Below are 12,871 nucleotides of genomic sequence, written 5' to 3'. Positions count from 1 at the left end.
CAGCTGGCTGGTAGGGAGTCCGGGAAAAAGTCAGCAGCTGCCGAAGAGGCAAGAGACTTTTTCTTGCCTCTTTGTTTCACGGCGCGCAAGGAGAGGGGATTCAGAGCGCCGCCTAAACAAGCTCCACAGACGGGCGCGAGCCGCAGCGATCAGCGCGGACCCCAGAGACGGGCGTGAGACGCTGTGGCTGCTGCTGCCGCCTCCAAAAAGCCTGTGTGCAAGCACAGGTCACTCTCCACACCGCCCCTCCCGGGAGCCCGTGCAGCCCGCCACTGCCAGGGTCCCGTGATCCAGGGACAACTTCCCCGGGAGAACGCACCGCGCACCTCAGGCTGCTGCAACGTCACGCCGGCCTCTGACGCCGCAGGCTCGCCCCGCCTCCTCCGTACCCCTCCCTCCCCGCGGCCTGGGTGAGCCAGAGCCCCCGAAGCAGCTGCTCCTTTAACCCCGTCCTGTCTGGGCGGGGAACAGACGCCCTCAGGTGACCTACACGCAGAGGCGGGTCCAAATCCAAAGCTGATCCCCAGGAGCTGTGCGAACAGAGACGAGGAGGGGAAATCTCTCCCAGCAGCCTCAGAAGCAGCGGATTAAAACTCCACAAACAACTTGATGTGCCTGCATCTGTTGAATACCTGAATAGACAATGAATCATCCCAAATTCAGGAGGTGGACTTTCGGAGCAGGATATATTAATTTTTCCCCTTTTCCTTTTTTTTGTGAGTGTATATGTATACGCTTCTGGGTGAGATTTTGTCTGTATAGCTCTGCTTTATAATAGCTTTATTTTACTTCACTATATTATAGCCTCTTTCTTTCTTTCTTTCTATTTTTTCTCCCTTTTACTCTGAGCCGTGTGGACGAAAGGCTCTTGGTGCTCCAGCCAGGCATCAGGGCCGTGCCTCTGAGGTGGGAGAGCCAACTTCAGGACACTGGTCCACAAGAGACCTCCCAGCTCCACATAATACCAAACGGCGAAAATCTCTCAGAGATCTCCATCTCAACATCAAGACCCAGCTTCACTCAACGACCAGCAAGCTACAGTGCTGGACACCCTATGCCAAACAACTAGCAAGACAGGAACACAGCCCCATCCATTAGCAGAGAGGCTGCCTAAAATCATAATAAGGCCACAGACACCCCAAAATACACCACCAGACGTGGACGTGCCCACCAGAAAGACAAGATCCAGCCTCATCCACCAGAACTCAGGCACTAGTTCCCTCCACCAGGAAGCCTACACAACCCACTGAACCAACCTTAGCCACTGGGGACAGATACCAAAAACAACGGGAACTACGAACCTGCAGCCTGTGAAAAGGAGACCCCAAACACAGTAAGATAAGCAAAATGAGATGACAGAAAAACACACAGCAGATGAAGGAGCAGGGTCAAAAAACGCCAGATTTAACAAATGAAGAGGAAATAGGTAGTCTACCTGAAAAAGAATTCAGAATAATGATAGTAAGGATGATCCAAAATCTTGGAAATAGAATAGACAAAATGCAAGAAACATTTAACAAGGACGTAGAAGAACTAAAGAGGAACCAAGCAATGATGAAAAACATAATAAATGAAATTAAAAATACTCTAGATGGGATCAATAGCAGAATAACTGAGGCAGAAGAAAGGATAAGTGACCTGGAAGATAAAATGGTGGAAATAACTACTGCAGAGCAGGATAAAGAAAAAAGAATGAAAAGAACTGAGGACAGTCTCAGAGACCTCTGGGACAACATTAAACGCACCAACATTCGAATTATAGGGGTCCCAGAAGAAGAAGAGAAAAAGAAAGGGACTGAGAAAATATTTGAAGAGATTATAGTTGAAAACTTCCCTAATATGGGAAAGGAAATAGTTAATCAAGTCCTGGAAGCACAGAGAGTCCCATACAGGATAAACCCAAGGAGAAACACGCCAAGACACATATTAATCAAACTGTCAAAAATTAAATATAAGGAAAACATATTAAAGGCAGCAAGGGAAAGACAGCAAATAACACACAAGGGAATCCCCATAAGGTTAACATCTGATCTTTCAGCAGAAACTCTGCAAGCCAGAAGGGAGTGGCAGGATATACTTAAAGTGATGAAGGAGAAAAACCTACAACCAAGATTACTCTACCCAGCAAGGATCTCATTCAGATGTGATGGAGAAATTAAAACCTTTACAGACAAGCAAAAGCTGAGAGAGTTCAGCACCACCAAACCAGCTTTACAACAAATGCTAAGGGAACTTCTCTAGGCAAGAAACACAAGAGAAGGAAAACACCTACAATAACAAACCCAAAACATTTAAGAAAATGGGAATAGGAACATACATATCGATAATTACCTTGAATGTAAATGGATTAAATGCTCCCACCAAAAGACACAGGCTGGCTGAATGGATACTAAAACAAGACCTATATATATGCTGTCTACAAGAGACCCACTTCAGACCTAGAGACACATATAGACTGAAAGTGAGTGGATGGAAAAAGATATTCCATGCAAATGGAAATCAAAAGAAAGCTGGAGTAGCAATTCTCATATCAGACAAAATAGACTTTAAAATAAAGACTATTACAAGAGACAAAGAAGGACACTATATAATGATCAAGGGATCGATCCAAGAGGAAGGTATAACAATTGTAAATATCTATGCACCCAACATAGGAGCACCTCAATACATAAGGCAAATACTAACAGCCATAAAAGGGGAAATCGACAGCAACACAATCATAGTAGGGGACTTTAACACCCCACTTTCACCAATGGACAGATCATCCAAAGTGAAAATAAATAAGGAAACACAAGCTTTAAATGATACATTAAACAAGATGGACTTAATTGATATTTATAGGACATTCCACCCAAAAACAACAGAATACACATTTTTCTCAAGTGCTCATGGAACATTCTCCAGGATAGATCATATCTTGGGTCACAAATCAAGCCTTGGTAAATTTAAGAAAATTGAAATCGTATCAAGTATCTTTTCCGACCACAACGCTATGAGACTAGATATCAATTACAGGAAAAGATCTGTAAAAAATACAGACACATGGAGGCTACACAATACACTGCTTAATAACGAAGTGATCACTGAAGAAATCAAAGGGGAAATCAAAAAATACCTAGAAACAAATGACAATGGAGATACGACGACCCAAAACCTATGGGACGCAGCAAAAGCAGTGCTAAGAGGGAAGTTTATAGCAATACAAGCCTACCTCAAGAAACAGGAAATATCTCGAATAAACAACCTAACCTTGCACCTAAAGCAATTAGAGGAAGAAGAACAAAAAAACCCCAAAGCCAGCAGAAGGAAAGAAATTATAAAGATCAGGTCAGAAATAAATGAAAAAGAAATGAAGGGAACAATAGCAAAAATCAATGAAACTAAAAGCTGGTTCTTTGAGAAGATAAACAAAATTGATAAACCATTAGCCAGACTCATCAAGAGAAAAAGGGAGAAGACTCAAATCAATAGAATTAGAAATGAAAAAGGAGAAGTAACCACTGACACTGCAGAAATACAAAAGATCATGAGAGATTACTACAAGCAACTCTATGCCAATAAAATGGACAACCTGGAAGAAATGGACAGATTCTTAGAAAAGCACAACCTTCTGAGACTGAACCAAGAATAAATAGAAAATATGAACAGACCAATCACAAGCACTGAAATTGAAACAGTGATTAAAAACCTTCCAACAAACAAAAGCCCAGGACCAGATGGCTTCACAGGTGAATTCTATCAAACATTTAGAGAAGAGCTAACACCTAGCCTTCTCAAACTCTTCCAAAATATTGCAGAGGGAGGAACACTCCCCAACTCATTCTACAAGGCCACCATCATCCTGATACCAAAACCAGACAAAGATGTCACAAAGAAAGAAAACTACAGGCCAATATCACTGATGAACATAGATGCAAAAATCCTCAACAAAATACTAGCAAACAGAATCCAACAGCACATTAAAAGGATCATACACCATGATCAAGTGGGGTTTATCCCAGGAATGCAAGGATTCTTCAATATACGCAAATCAATCAATGTGATACACCATATTAACAAATTGAAGGAGAAAAAGCATATGATCATCTCAATAGATGCAGAGAAATCTTTCAACAAAATTCAACACCCATTTATGATAAAAGCCCTGCAGAAAGTAGGCATAGAGGGAACTTTCCTCAACATAATAAAGGCCATATATGACAAACCCACAGCCAACATTGTCCTCAATGGTGAAAAACTGAAACCATTTCCACTAAGATCAGGAACAAGACAAGGTTGCCCACTGTCACCACTATTATTCAACATAGTTTTGGAAGTGTTAGCCACAGCAATCAGAGAAGACAAAGAAATAAAAGGAATCCAAATCGGAAAAGAAGAAGTAAAGCTGTCACTATTTGCAGATGACATGATACTATACATAGAGAATCCTAAAGATGCTACCAGAAAACTCCTAGAGCTAATCAATGAATTTGGTAAAGTAGCAGGATACAAAATTAATGCACAGAAATCTCTTGCATTTCTATACACTAATGACGAAAAATCTGAAAGTGAAATTAAGAAAACACTCCCGTTTACCATTGCAACAAAAAGAATAAAATATCTAGGAATAAACCTACCTAAGGAGACAAAAGACCTGTATGCAGAAAATTATAAGACACTGATGAAAGAAATTAAAGATGATACAAATAGATGGAGAGATATACCATGTTCCTGGATTGGAAGAATCAACATTGTGAAAATGACTCTACTACCCAAAGCCATCTACAGATTCAATGCAATCCCTATCAAACTACCAATGGCATTTTTCACAGAACTAGAACAAAAAGTCTCAAAATTTGTATGGAAACACAAAAGACCCCGAATAGCCAAAGCAATCTTGAGAACGAAAAATGGAGCTGGGGGAATCAGGCTCCCTGACTTCAGACTATATTACAAAGCTACAGTAATCAAGACAGTTTGGTACTGGCACAAAAACAGAAATATAGATCAATGGAACAGGATAGAAAGCCCAGAGATAAACCCACACACATATGGTCACCTTATCTTTGATAAAGGAGGCAAGAATATACAGCGGAGAAAAGACAGCCTCTTCAATAAGTGGTGCTGGGAAAATTGGACAGATACATGTAAAAGTATGAAATTAGAACACTCCCTGACACCATGCACAAAAATAAACTCAAAATGGGTGAAAGACCTGAATGTAAGGCCAGACACTATCAAACTCTTAGAGGAAAACATAGGCAGAACACTCTATGACATACATCACAGCAAGATTCTTTTTGACCTAGCTCCCAGAGAAATGGAAATAAGAACACAAATAAACAAATGGGACCTAATGAAACTTAAAAGCTTTTGCACAGCAAAGGAAACCATAAACAAGACCAAAAGACAACCCTCAGAATGGGAGAAAATATTTGCAAATGAAGCAACTGACAAAGGATTAATCTCCAAGATTTACAAGCAGCTCATGCAGCTCAATAACAAAAAAACGAACAACCCAATCCAAAAATGGGCAGAAGACCTAAATAGACATTTCTCCAAAGAAGATATACAGATTGCCAACAGACACATGAAAGAATGCTCAACATCATTAATCATTAGAGAAATGCAAATCAAAACTACAATGAGATATCATCTCACACCAGTCAGAATGGCCATCATCAAAAAATCTAGAAACAATAAATGCTGGAGAGGGTGTGGAGGAAAGGGAACCCTCTTGCAGTGTTGGTGGGAATGTAAATTGATACAGCCACTATGGAGAACAGTATGGAGGTTCCTTAAAAAACTACAAATAGAACTACCATACGACCCAGCAATCCCACTACTGGGCATATACCCTGAGAAAACCATAGTTCAAAAAGAGTCATGTACCAAAATGTTCATTGCAGCTCTATTTACAATAGCCAGGACATGGAAGCAACCTAAATGTCCATCGACAGATGAATGGATAAAGAAGATGTGGCACATATATACAATGGAATATTACTCAGCCATAAAAAGAAATGAAATGGAGGTATTTGTAATGAGGTGGATGGAGTTAGAGTCTGTCATACAGAGTGAAGTAAGTCAGAAAGATAAAAACAAATACAGTATGCTAACACATATATATGGAATCTAAGGAAAAAAAAGAAAAAAAGCCATGAAGAACCTAGTGGCAAGACGGGAATAAAGACACAGACCTACTAGAGAATGGACTTGAGGATATGGGGAGGGGGTGGGGTGAGATGTGACAGGGTAAGAGAGTGTCATGGACATATATACACTACCAAATGTAAAATAGATAGCTAGTGGGAAGCAGCCACATAGCACAGGGAGATCAGCTCGGTGCTTTGTGACCACCTAGAGGGGTGGGGTGGGGAGGGTGGGAGGGAGGGAGATGCAAGAGGGAAGAGATATGGGAACGTATTGTATGTGTATAACTGATTCACTTTGTTATAAAGCAGAAGCTAACACACCATTGTAAGGCAATTATACTTCAATAAAGATGTTTAAAAAAAAAAAAAAAACCATCACACTTACCGTTTACCTTCTGCCCTACCTTGACCCCTGAGACCCTCCCTGATTGTCTGTGAGGGGGATGTGCAGCTACGCCAGCCCCATCTGCCGGCATCCGGTGAGGCTGTGCCCTTCACTCCTTCCTCCTCCTCCACCTCTCACTGCCCTCCAAGGCCCATAATCCAGCCTCTGCCCCAGCTTCTTGTGGGATTCTAATACAACCAGGGTTTGGGAACCTCGCATTGGAAACAGTGAAGTTTACAAAATGTAGATAATCATGTAAGGCACTCTTATATCTTAGTTTTCCTTCTTTTTGTAAGCTAGATTTTGTGACTTGTTTGAGCACAGTAGGGACGGGAAGAGACATTTTTGGAGTGATGTAAAAGTCTTTCCTATTTTGACAGGGGTGGGGTTGGTGGAAGAATGCAGGAAGGAACTAGGAGGAAAGCAAATGTGCCAGTAGCAAGCAAGGTAGGGCCCTAACACGAACGAGTAAGAGGAACAAATTCACACGAAGCTTTTGGTGGCTGGCAACGGCTTCACCATGATTCCCTTCCCAGAGAGAACTGTGCTTTAGAAGCAGTGGCTTAACCAGGGTTGCATGCCCTAAAATTTGAGACCTCAAGGATTCACTGATAGTACAGTTTTGCACCTGGCTGGTACAGTGTCTGATCACATAGATGATTTCCCAGGGTCTCGCTGTGTCCTGTGAGACAAGCACAGTGCCCTTTGGAGTGACCTTGGACCTCTGGTTTGGGATAGTCTGATTAAAACCTTAAATTCAAAGTTATGAATTGGGAGTTTTTCTGATACTTGCTGGCATGCCTCCCTGCAGCCCCAAATTTGTCTGGGACTATCTTACTCATCCTGATAATCCTCTCCTCCTTTTTTTATGCTGTGCGGGAACCTGTCCTTGAGAGAAGAAATTAAATCATACTAAAGTGTTAGTGGCTACCAGGAGCTTGGTTTGTTGCCCGTCCCAGGGAGATATTTGCGGTTTCAAAGGCGATGCTGAGGTAGGGTGTTCTCAAAGGAATGACTCTCTAATGCTAGAATTTAACTAATAGGATAGCAAGAATGGGAAGATTTTTGAGGAAGGGTTTTTTTTTCTTGGAGGTCCGCAAATGCTCAGTCCTTTGTAGGGAGGAAGACGAGTGAGTGACTGGTAAGCCTTTGGGTCATTTCCAGTTCTGTTCTGGCAGTGATAGTACTTATCTCACCAGGTTACCTGTTCCCCAGTACCTAGGGGCCTCCCTGTCTGCTTCTGCTTTGCCCCAGCGGATGCCAGGCGGCTTGCTTTTTAGCAGTTAAATATGCAGCCTCTGTGCCTATCAGCTATTATATCTGCAGAACTGCAGAGTATTTTACAAGTAATCAGTTCATGCAGATTGCACATAAATCATGTCTGCTCTGGCCCTTTGGACACTAATGTTCCCTTATTAAGGCATAAGTAAGCCTTCCTGTTCTCATCCATCCTTCCAGACTTCTTTTAATTACTGCAAATATAGCCTGGTTGTCACTTCATCAGCCTGTTCCCTCCCTCCCCGGCCTCGTTGCTTTTGTGCGGTTCATCTTGTTTTTTTGGAGCTGGCCAAGTTGCCGGAGGAAGCTGGGTACCTTGTGAATGGATTGAGCCAACGGAAATTCTTATCTCAAAAAGGAAGTGGCCACCACGTTTCTGTTTGTGATATTCTTGACCAGTTAATATATTTGTGAAATACGTTCTGATGGCAGCACCGGTGCCCCAGAGAGGAGGGAACTTAGCCAGGCTCAGTCACAAAAGGGAAAATATCTCCCGCTGAAGTCTGGGGAGTGGATAAAAAGTCGTTTCATGAATGTCATTCTGCCTAAATAAACAGAGAACATTCATTGTTTTTAATCCCCTGGAAGCTCAGCCGACCCTCCCTCGTATGCACATCGTATTAACATTTCTCCGTTTTCTTTCCAAACCGCAGCCACGGATCTTTGCTCCGATACACGTGGATTCTGCTTCCAATTTCTGCGGCCCTCTCTTAGTGTTCAGCCAGTTTTCATTTTGGTCTCAAATGACTCTGAGTCTGGAAGAATTGCTCTGTTCCTGTGGTTTGGTCTAAAAAAGGAATAAACAGGGACTTTTTAGACGAGGCCTGTAAAAGTACCAGCATCTACTTTGAGAGGTGTTTTTTTGAATGTAAAATCCTGTCTAAACAATTACTGTTGAGGGTAGAAAGGACTTTGGAAATCGTAACAACTTATTATCCCCTCTTAGAAACCACAGCGGAGCGACACCTCTCTTGTCTTTTTTTCAGATGGGCTGATACCATGATGCACTTGTATTGCTTTTTAGATCCCATTTTAAATCATGTATACAGAGTATAGTGGAACTGAGGCACTCTGAGGTGTTATTTTCCTCAGATGGGGAGAAAAATGATATAAAACAGTATTTTTTTTTAACATCTTTATTGGAGTATAATTGCTTTACAATGGTGTGTTAGTTTCTGCTTTATAACAGAGTGAATCAGCTAGACGTATACATATATCCCCATATACCCTTGCGTCTCCCTCCCTCCCACCCTCCCTATCCCACCCCTCTAGGTGGTCACAAAGCACCGAGCTGATCTCCCTGTGCTATGCGGCTGCTTCCCCCTAGCTATCATTTCACATTTGGTAGTGTATATATGTCCATGCCACTCTCTCACTTCGTCCCAGCTTACCCTTCCCCCTCCCCGTGTCCTCAAGTCCATTCTCTACATTCTCTACATCTGCGTCTTTATTCCTGTCCTACCCCTAGTTTCTTCAGAACCTTTTTTTTTTAGATTCCATATATATGTGTTAGCATACGGTATTTATTTTTCTCTTTCTGACTTACTTCACTCTGTATGACAGTCTCTAAGTCCATCCACCTCACTACAAATAACTCAATTTCGTTTCTTTTTATGGCTGAGTAGTATTCCATTGTATATATGTGCCACATCTTCTTTATCCGTTCATCTGTCGATGGACACTTAGGTTGCTCCCATGTCCTGGTTATTGTAAATAGTGCTGCAATGAACATTGTGGTGCATGACTCTTTTTGAATTATGGTTTTCTCAGGGTATATGCCCAGTAGCGGGATTGCTGGGTCATATAGTAATTCTATTTTTAGTTTTTTAAGGAACCTCCATACTGTTCTCCATAGTGGCTGTATCAATTTACATTCCCACCAACAGTGCAAGAGGGTTCCCTTTTCTCCACACCCTCTCCAGCATTTACTGTTTGTAGATATTTTGATGATGGCCATTCTGACTGATGTGAGGTGATACCTCATTGTAGTTTTGATGTGCGTTTCTCTAATGATTAGTGATACTGAGCATCCTTTCATGTGTTTGTTGGCAATCTGTATATCTTCTTTGGAGAAATGTCTGTTTAGGTCTTCTGCCCATTTTTGGATTAGGTTGTTTGTTTTTTTGATATTGAGCTGCATGAGCTGCTTGTATATTTTGGAGATTAATCCTTTGTCAGTTGCTTCATTTGCAAATATTTTCTCCCATTCGGAGGATTGTCTTTTCGTTCTGTAAAACAGTATGTTTTGGATGTCATTTCAGAATCACAGGCTGGCTGGTAATGGTATCTTATCAGCGAGAGAAGGCAGCCTGAGTGTAGAGCCTCCGGTGTTCATGGGTTGAACTGTGCTCTAGATTTCAGCCAGGCTGAGGTCCTGTATGTGTTCTTCAGGGAAATGATGGGGTCGTTTATACTACGGTGTGTAAAAACATCTCAGGAAGAAGAAAATCATCCCCCCGTTTTTCTCCTTTTGCTGGCAGCTGCTGAAATGGGTTGCGGATTGAACAAGTTAGAGAAACGCGATGACAAACGGCCTGGAAATATCTATTCGACGTTGAAGAGACCCCAGGTGGAAACCAAGATAGACGTGTCCTATGAGTACCGCTTTCTGGAGTTCACCACCCTGAGCGCCGGTGAGGACGGGGCTCAGCCCAACCCAGGGGTGGGGGGCTTGACAGGGCTTCGGCCCAATCAGCGCTGGAGGGGCTGCTCAGGACACGCTGGTGGGGGGGAACGGGGGCCGGGGGCCGGGGTGGGGGGCGTTGGGAGGCGAACTGCAAAGGGTGGGCCTGTTGAGAAGGGCCTGTGCTCAGAAATCCAGATTTTTAGGTGAAATCTTTCATTGTTTTGAAAGCTAGCAACTAATTTAAATTGTAACAAATTAAAACCGGGTGTGAGCCAAAGAGTACACGTGGGTGGGTTGCATTTGGCCCTGGGCCCGCTCCTTTGCAAACTGTTTTATGACAAGAAGCGCGGAAGAGGACAGTCGCCGTCTGTCCGCGTGGTCGTCTGCCCACCCACCCAGGTCTCCCCGCCCCTTGTCCGCTGGCGTCTTTCCAGACTGCTCGTCCAGCGGGCTTGGCCCTGCCTCACCCCGGTGTCCCAGTGGCCCCCGGGTGACTGACGAGTGAGGGTCAGTGTTTTCATCCCGAGCATTTGCTGAGCACCAACTGTATACAGAGAGTTGGGGTGGTGCTGTGGGAAAAGCACGCGGCCCGTCCTGGTTTCCAAGACTCATACACACTGAAAAACTCAGCAGGCTCTAACTGTAAGTCGGAAACATGTAAACTATGTTTTCGGAAGAGGAAGAGAACGTTCTTCCTTGTGGGGGACCCCTGGAAGCCATGAGCCCAAACCAGGAGCTTCCTAATAGAGACATGTTAAGACTAACTTTCTCCCCGGGCTTCTGTGAATATGTTAATCTTCTAGTAAGAGAAGAGAATTCATGGGAAAAGCCCTCCGAGTCGTGGATTTGAGCCCTGGCTCTGCTGTGGGGCAGCTGGGCCTGCAGTGTCCTCGTCTGTGAAGTGGGCACACACAGACCAGCTCACAGGGCAGCGCCGAGGATCAGGAGAGGTGACAGGTGTTCTGAAGCTCTTAGCACGTCCAGCTCCAGTTGGGTTGCTGGCATCACTACCCCAGCTCCCTCCTCCTCCACTGCTTCTGCCCGACCACCTTCGTGCTGAAGTTCCAGATGCTTCCTGAGCCCCGAGAGGGATGGGCAGCTGGGCGTCTCTGCAGGGGTGGGCCTGGGCACCCCTCACGTCCCCCAAACTGAACCTGGCCTCTTCCTCAGCAGACTGCTTCCTGCTGGCGCCATTGATGAATATAATGTCACCATTGTCCTAAACGGCCAGACTTGACACCTTAGTCATTGTGACCATCCCTCCCCCTCCCCCACAATTTCCATTCTGTCACCCAAGCCTCTTAAAACTACTTCCAGAAATGCTAATGATGTAGCTGATGTAACATGGACAAATCTGAACCTAGAAGCATTTGCAGTATTTCGTCATCCAGTATTTGCTCAATGAGTATTTGAGCGCTTTCAGTGTGCTGGGCCTTGTAGGATGGTCAAGGAGAAAACCAGAGCATGCGTAGGAAAAAAGATCCAAAGGAAGTATAACAAGATGGTCAATATTGATTGTTAGGGTGCTGAGATGGTGGGGGAATTCTTTTTCTCTTTTTCATATCTTTGTGCATCATGGTTACATTTCTTTTATTACTAAGAGGAGTGATTTGTGCCTTTTGCTTTTCTTAGTAATAATTTCCAGGAATATGTCCTGCCCCCTGCCCCCCACTGATTCATCGCTCATTCCCTGAGCTATTTCCCTGACCTCCTAGTGTGTTTCTCTGCTGCCTTGTGCTCTAGTCACAGCACCTACATGGCTTGTTTTCATTGAATTACCTTTTGTTTTCCGATTATAAAGTGGATATATGTTCATCATAAAAAGTTAGGAGGGACTTCCCTGGTGGTCCAGGGGTTAGGACTTCGCCCTCCAATGCCGGGGGTGCGGGTTCCATCCCTGGTCAGGGAGCTAAGATCCCACATGCCTCGCAGCCAAAAAACCAAAACATAAAAAAAAAAGCAATATTGTAACAAATTCAATAAAGACTTAAAAAAAAAAGTTAGGAAAACACTGGAAAAATTCTAGCTGGTCTCCCTGCTTCTCTCCCCTTGTTCCCACCACCCTCAGATCACGTCACTCCTCTGCTCAAAGCCCTGCCATGGCTCCCCGACCCTGAGATACCAGCTTCCCTCTGCCTCAATCTCCCACTGTCCTGCGTGTTCTGCCACTGCGGCCTTGCTGTTTCTCAAATCCCCCAGGCCTCCTCAGGGCCTTTGCACTGCCTGTTCCCTCTGCCTGGAAGTTTTCTCATATATACCCTGGGTTCAAACCCTTAACCCCCTTCTCTGGGAAACCTCTCTGACTGCCTATTTAAAATTTCACCTCCCCTGACACCCCATCCCTTTCCCCTCTTGATTTTCCTCATAGCATATCCTGCCGTCAACATGCTTTATATTTTGCTTGTTGTTATTCATTTCCTTGTTTGTTGTTTGCCTTCCTTCAGAAGG

General features: G+C 43.8%; 1 protein-coding gene across 2 annotated transcripts in view; it reads left to right on the top strand.

The window, feature by feature from the left end:
* RFTN1 (raftlin, lipid raft linker 1) overlaps positions 1-12,871 on the top strand; it is a 205,793-nt gene that overhangs the window by 13,305 nt on the left and 179,617 nt on the right. For both annotated transcript variants that reach the window (XM_082392724.1, XM_082392723.1), the window contains exon 2: positions 10,278-10,430. In XM_082392724.1, coding sequence (XP_082248850.1) covers positions 10,286-10,430 — 145 coding nt within the window. In that variant the 5' untranslated portion in view covers positions 10,278-10,285. The remainder of the gene's footprint in view (positions 1-10,277; positions 10,431-12,871) is intronic.

This window comes from Balaenoptera borealis (assembly GCF_965194805.1).
Source record: "Balaenoptera borealis genome assembly, chromosome: 5".
In the NCBI taxonomy this organism is placed as follows: Eukaryota; Metazoa; Chordata; class Mammalia; order Artiodactyla; family Balaenopteridae; genus Balaenoptera; species Balaenoptera borealis.
This window is presented reverse-complemented; position numbering and strand designations above follow the sequence as displayed.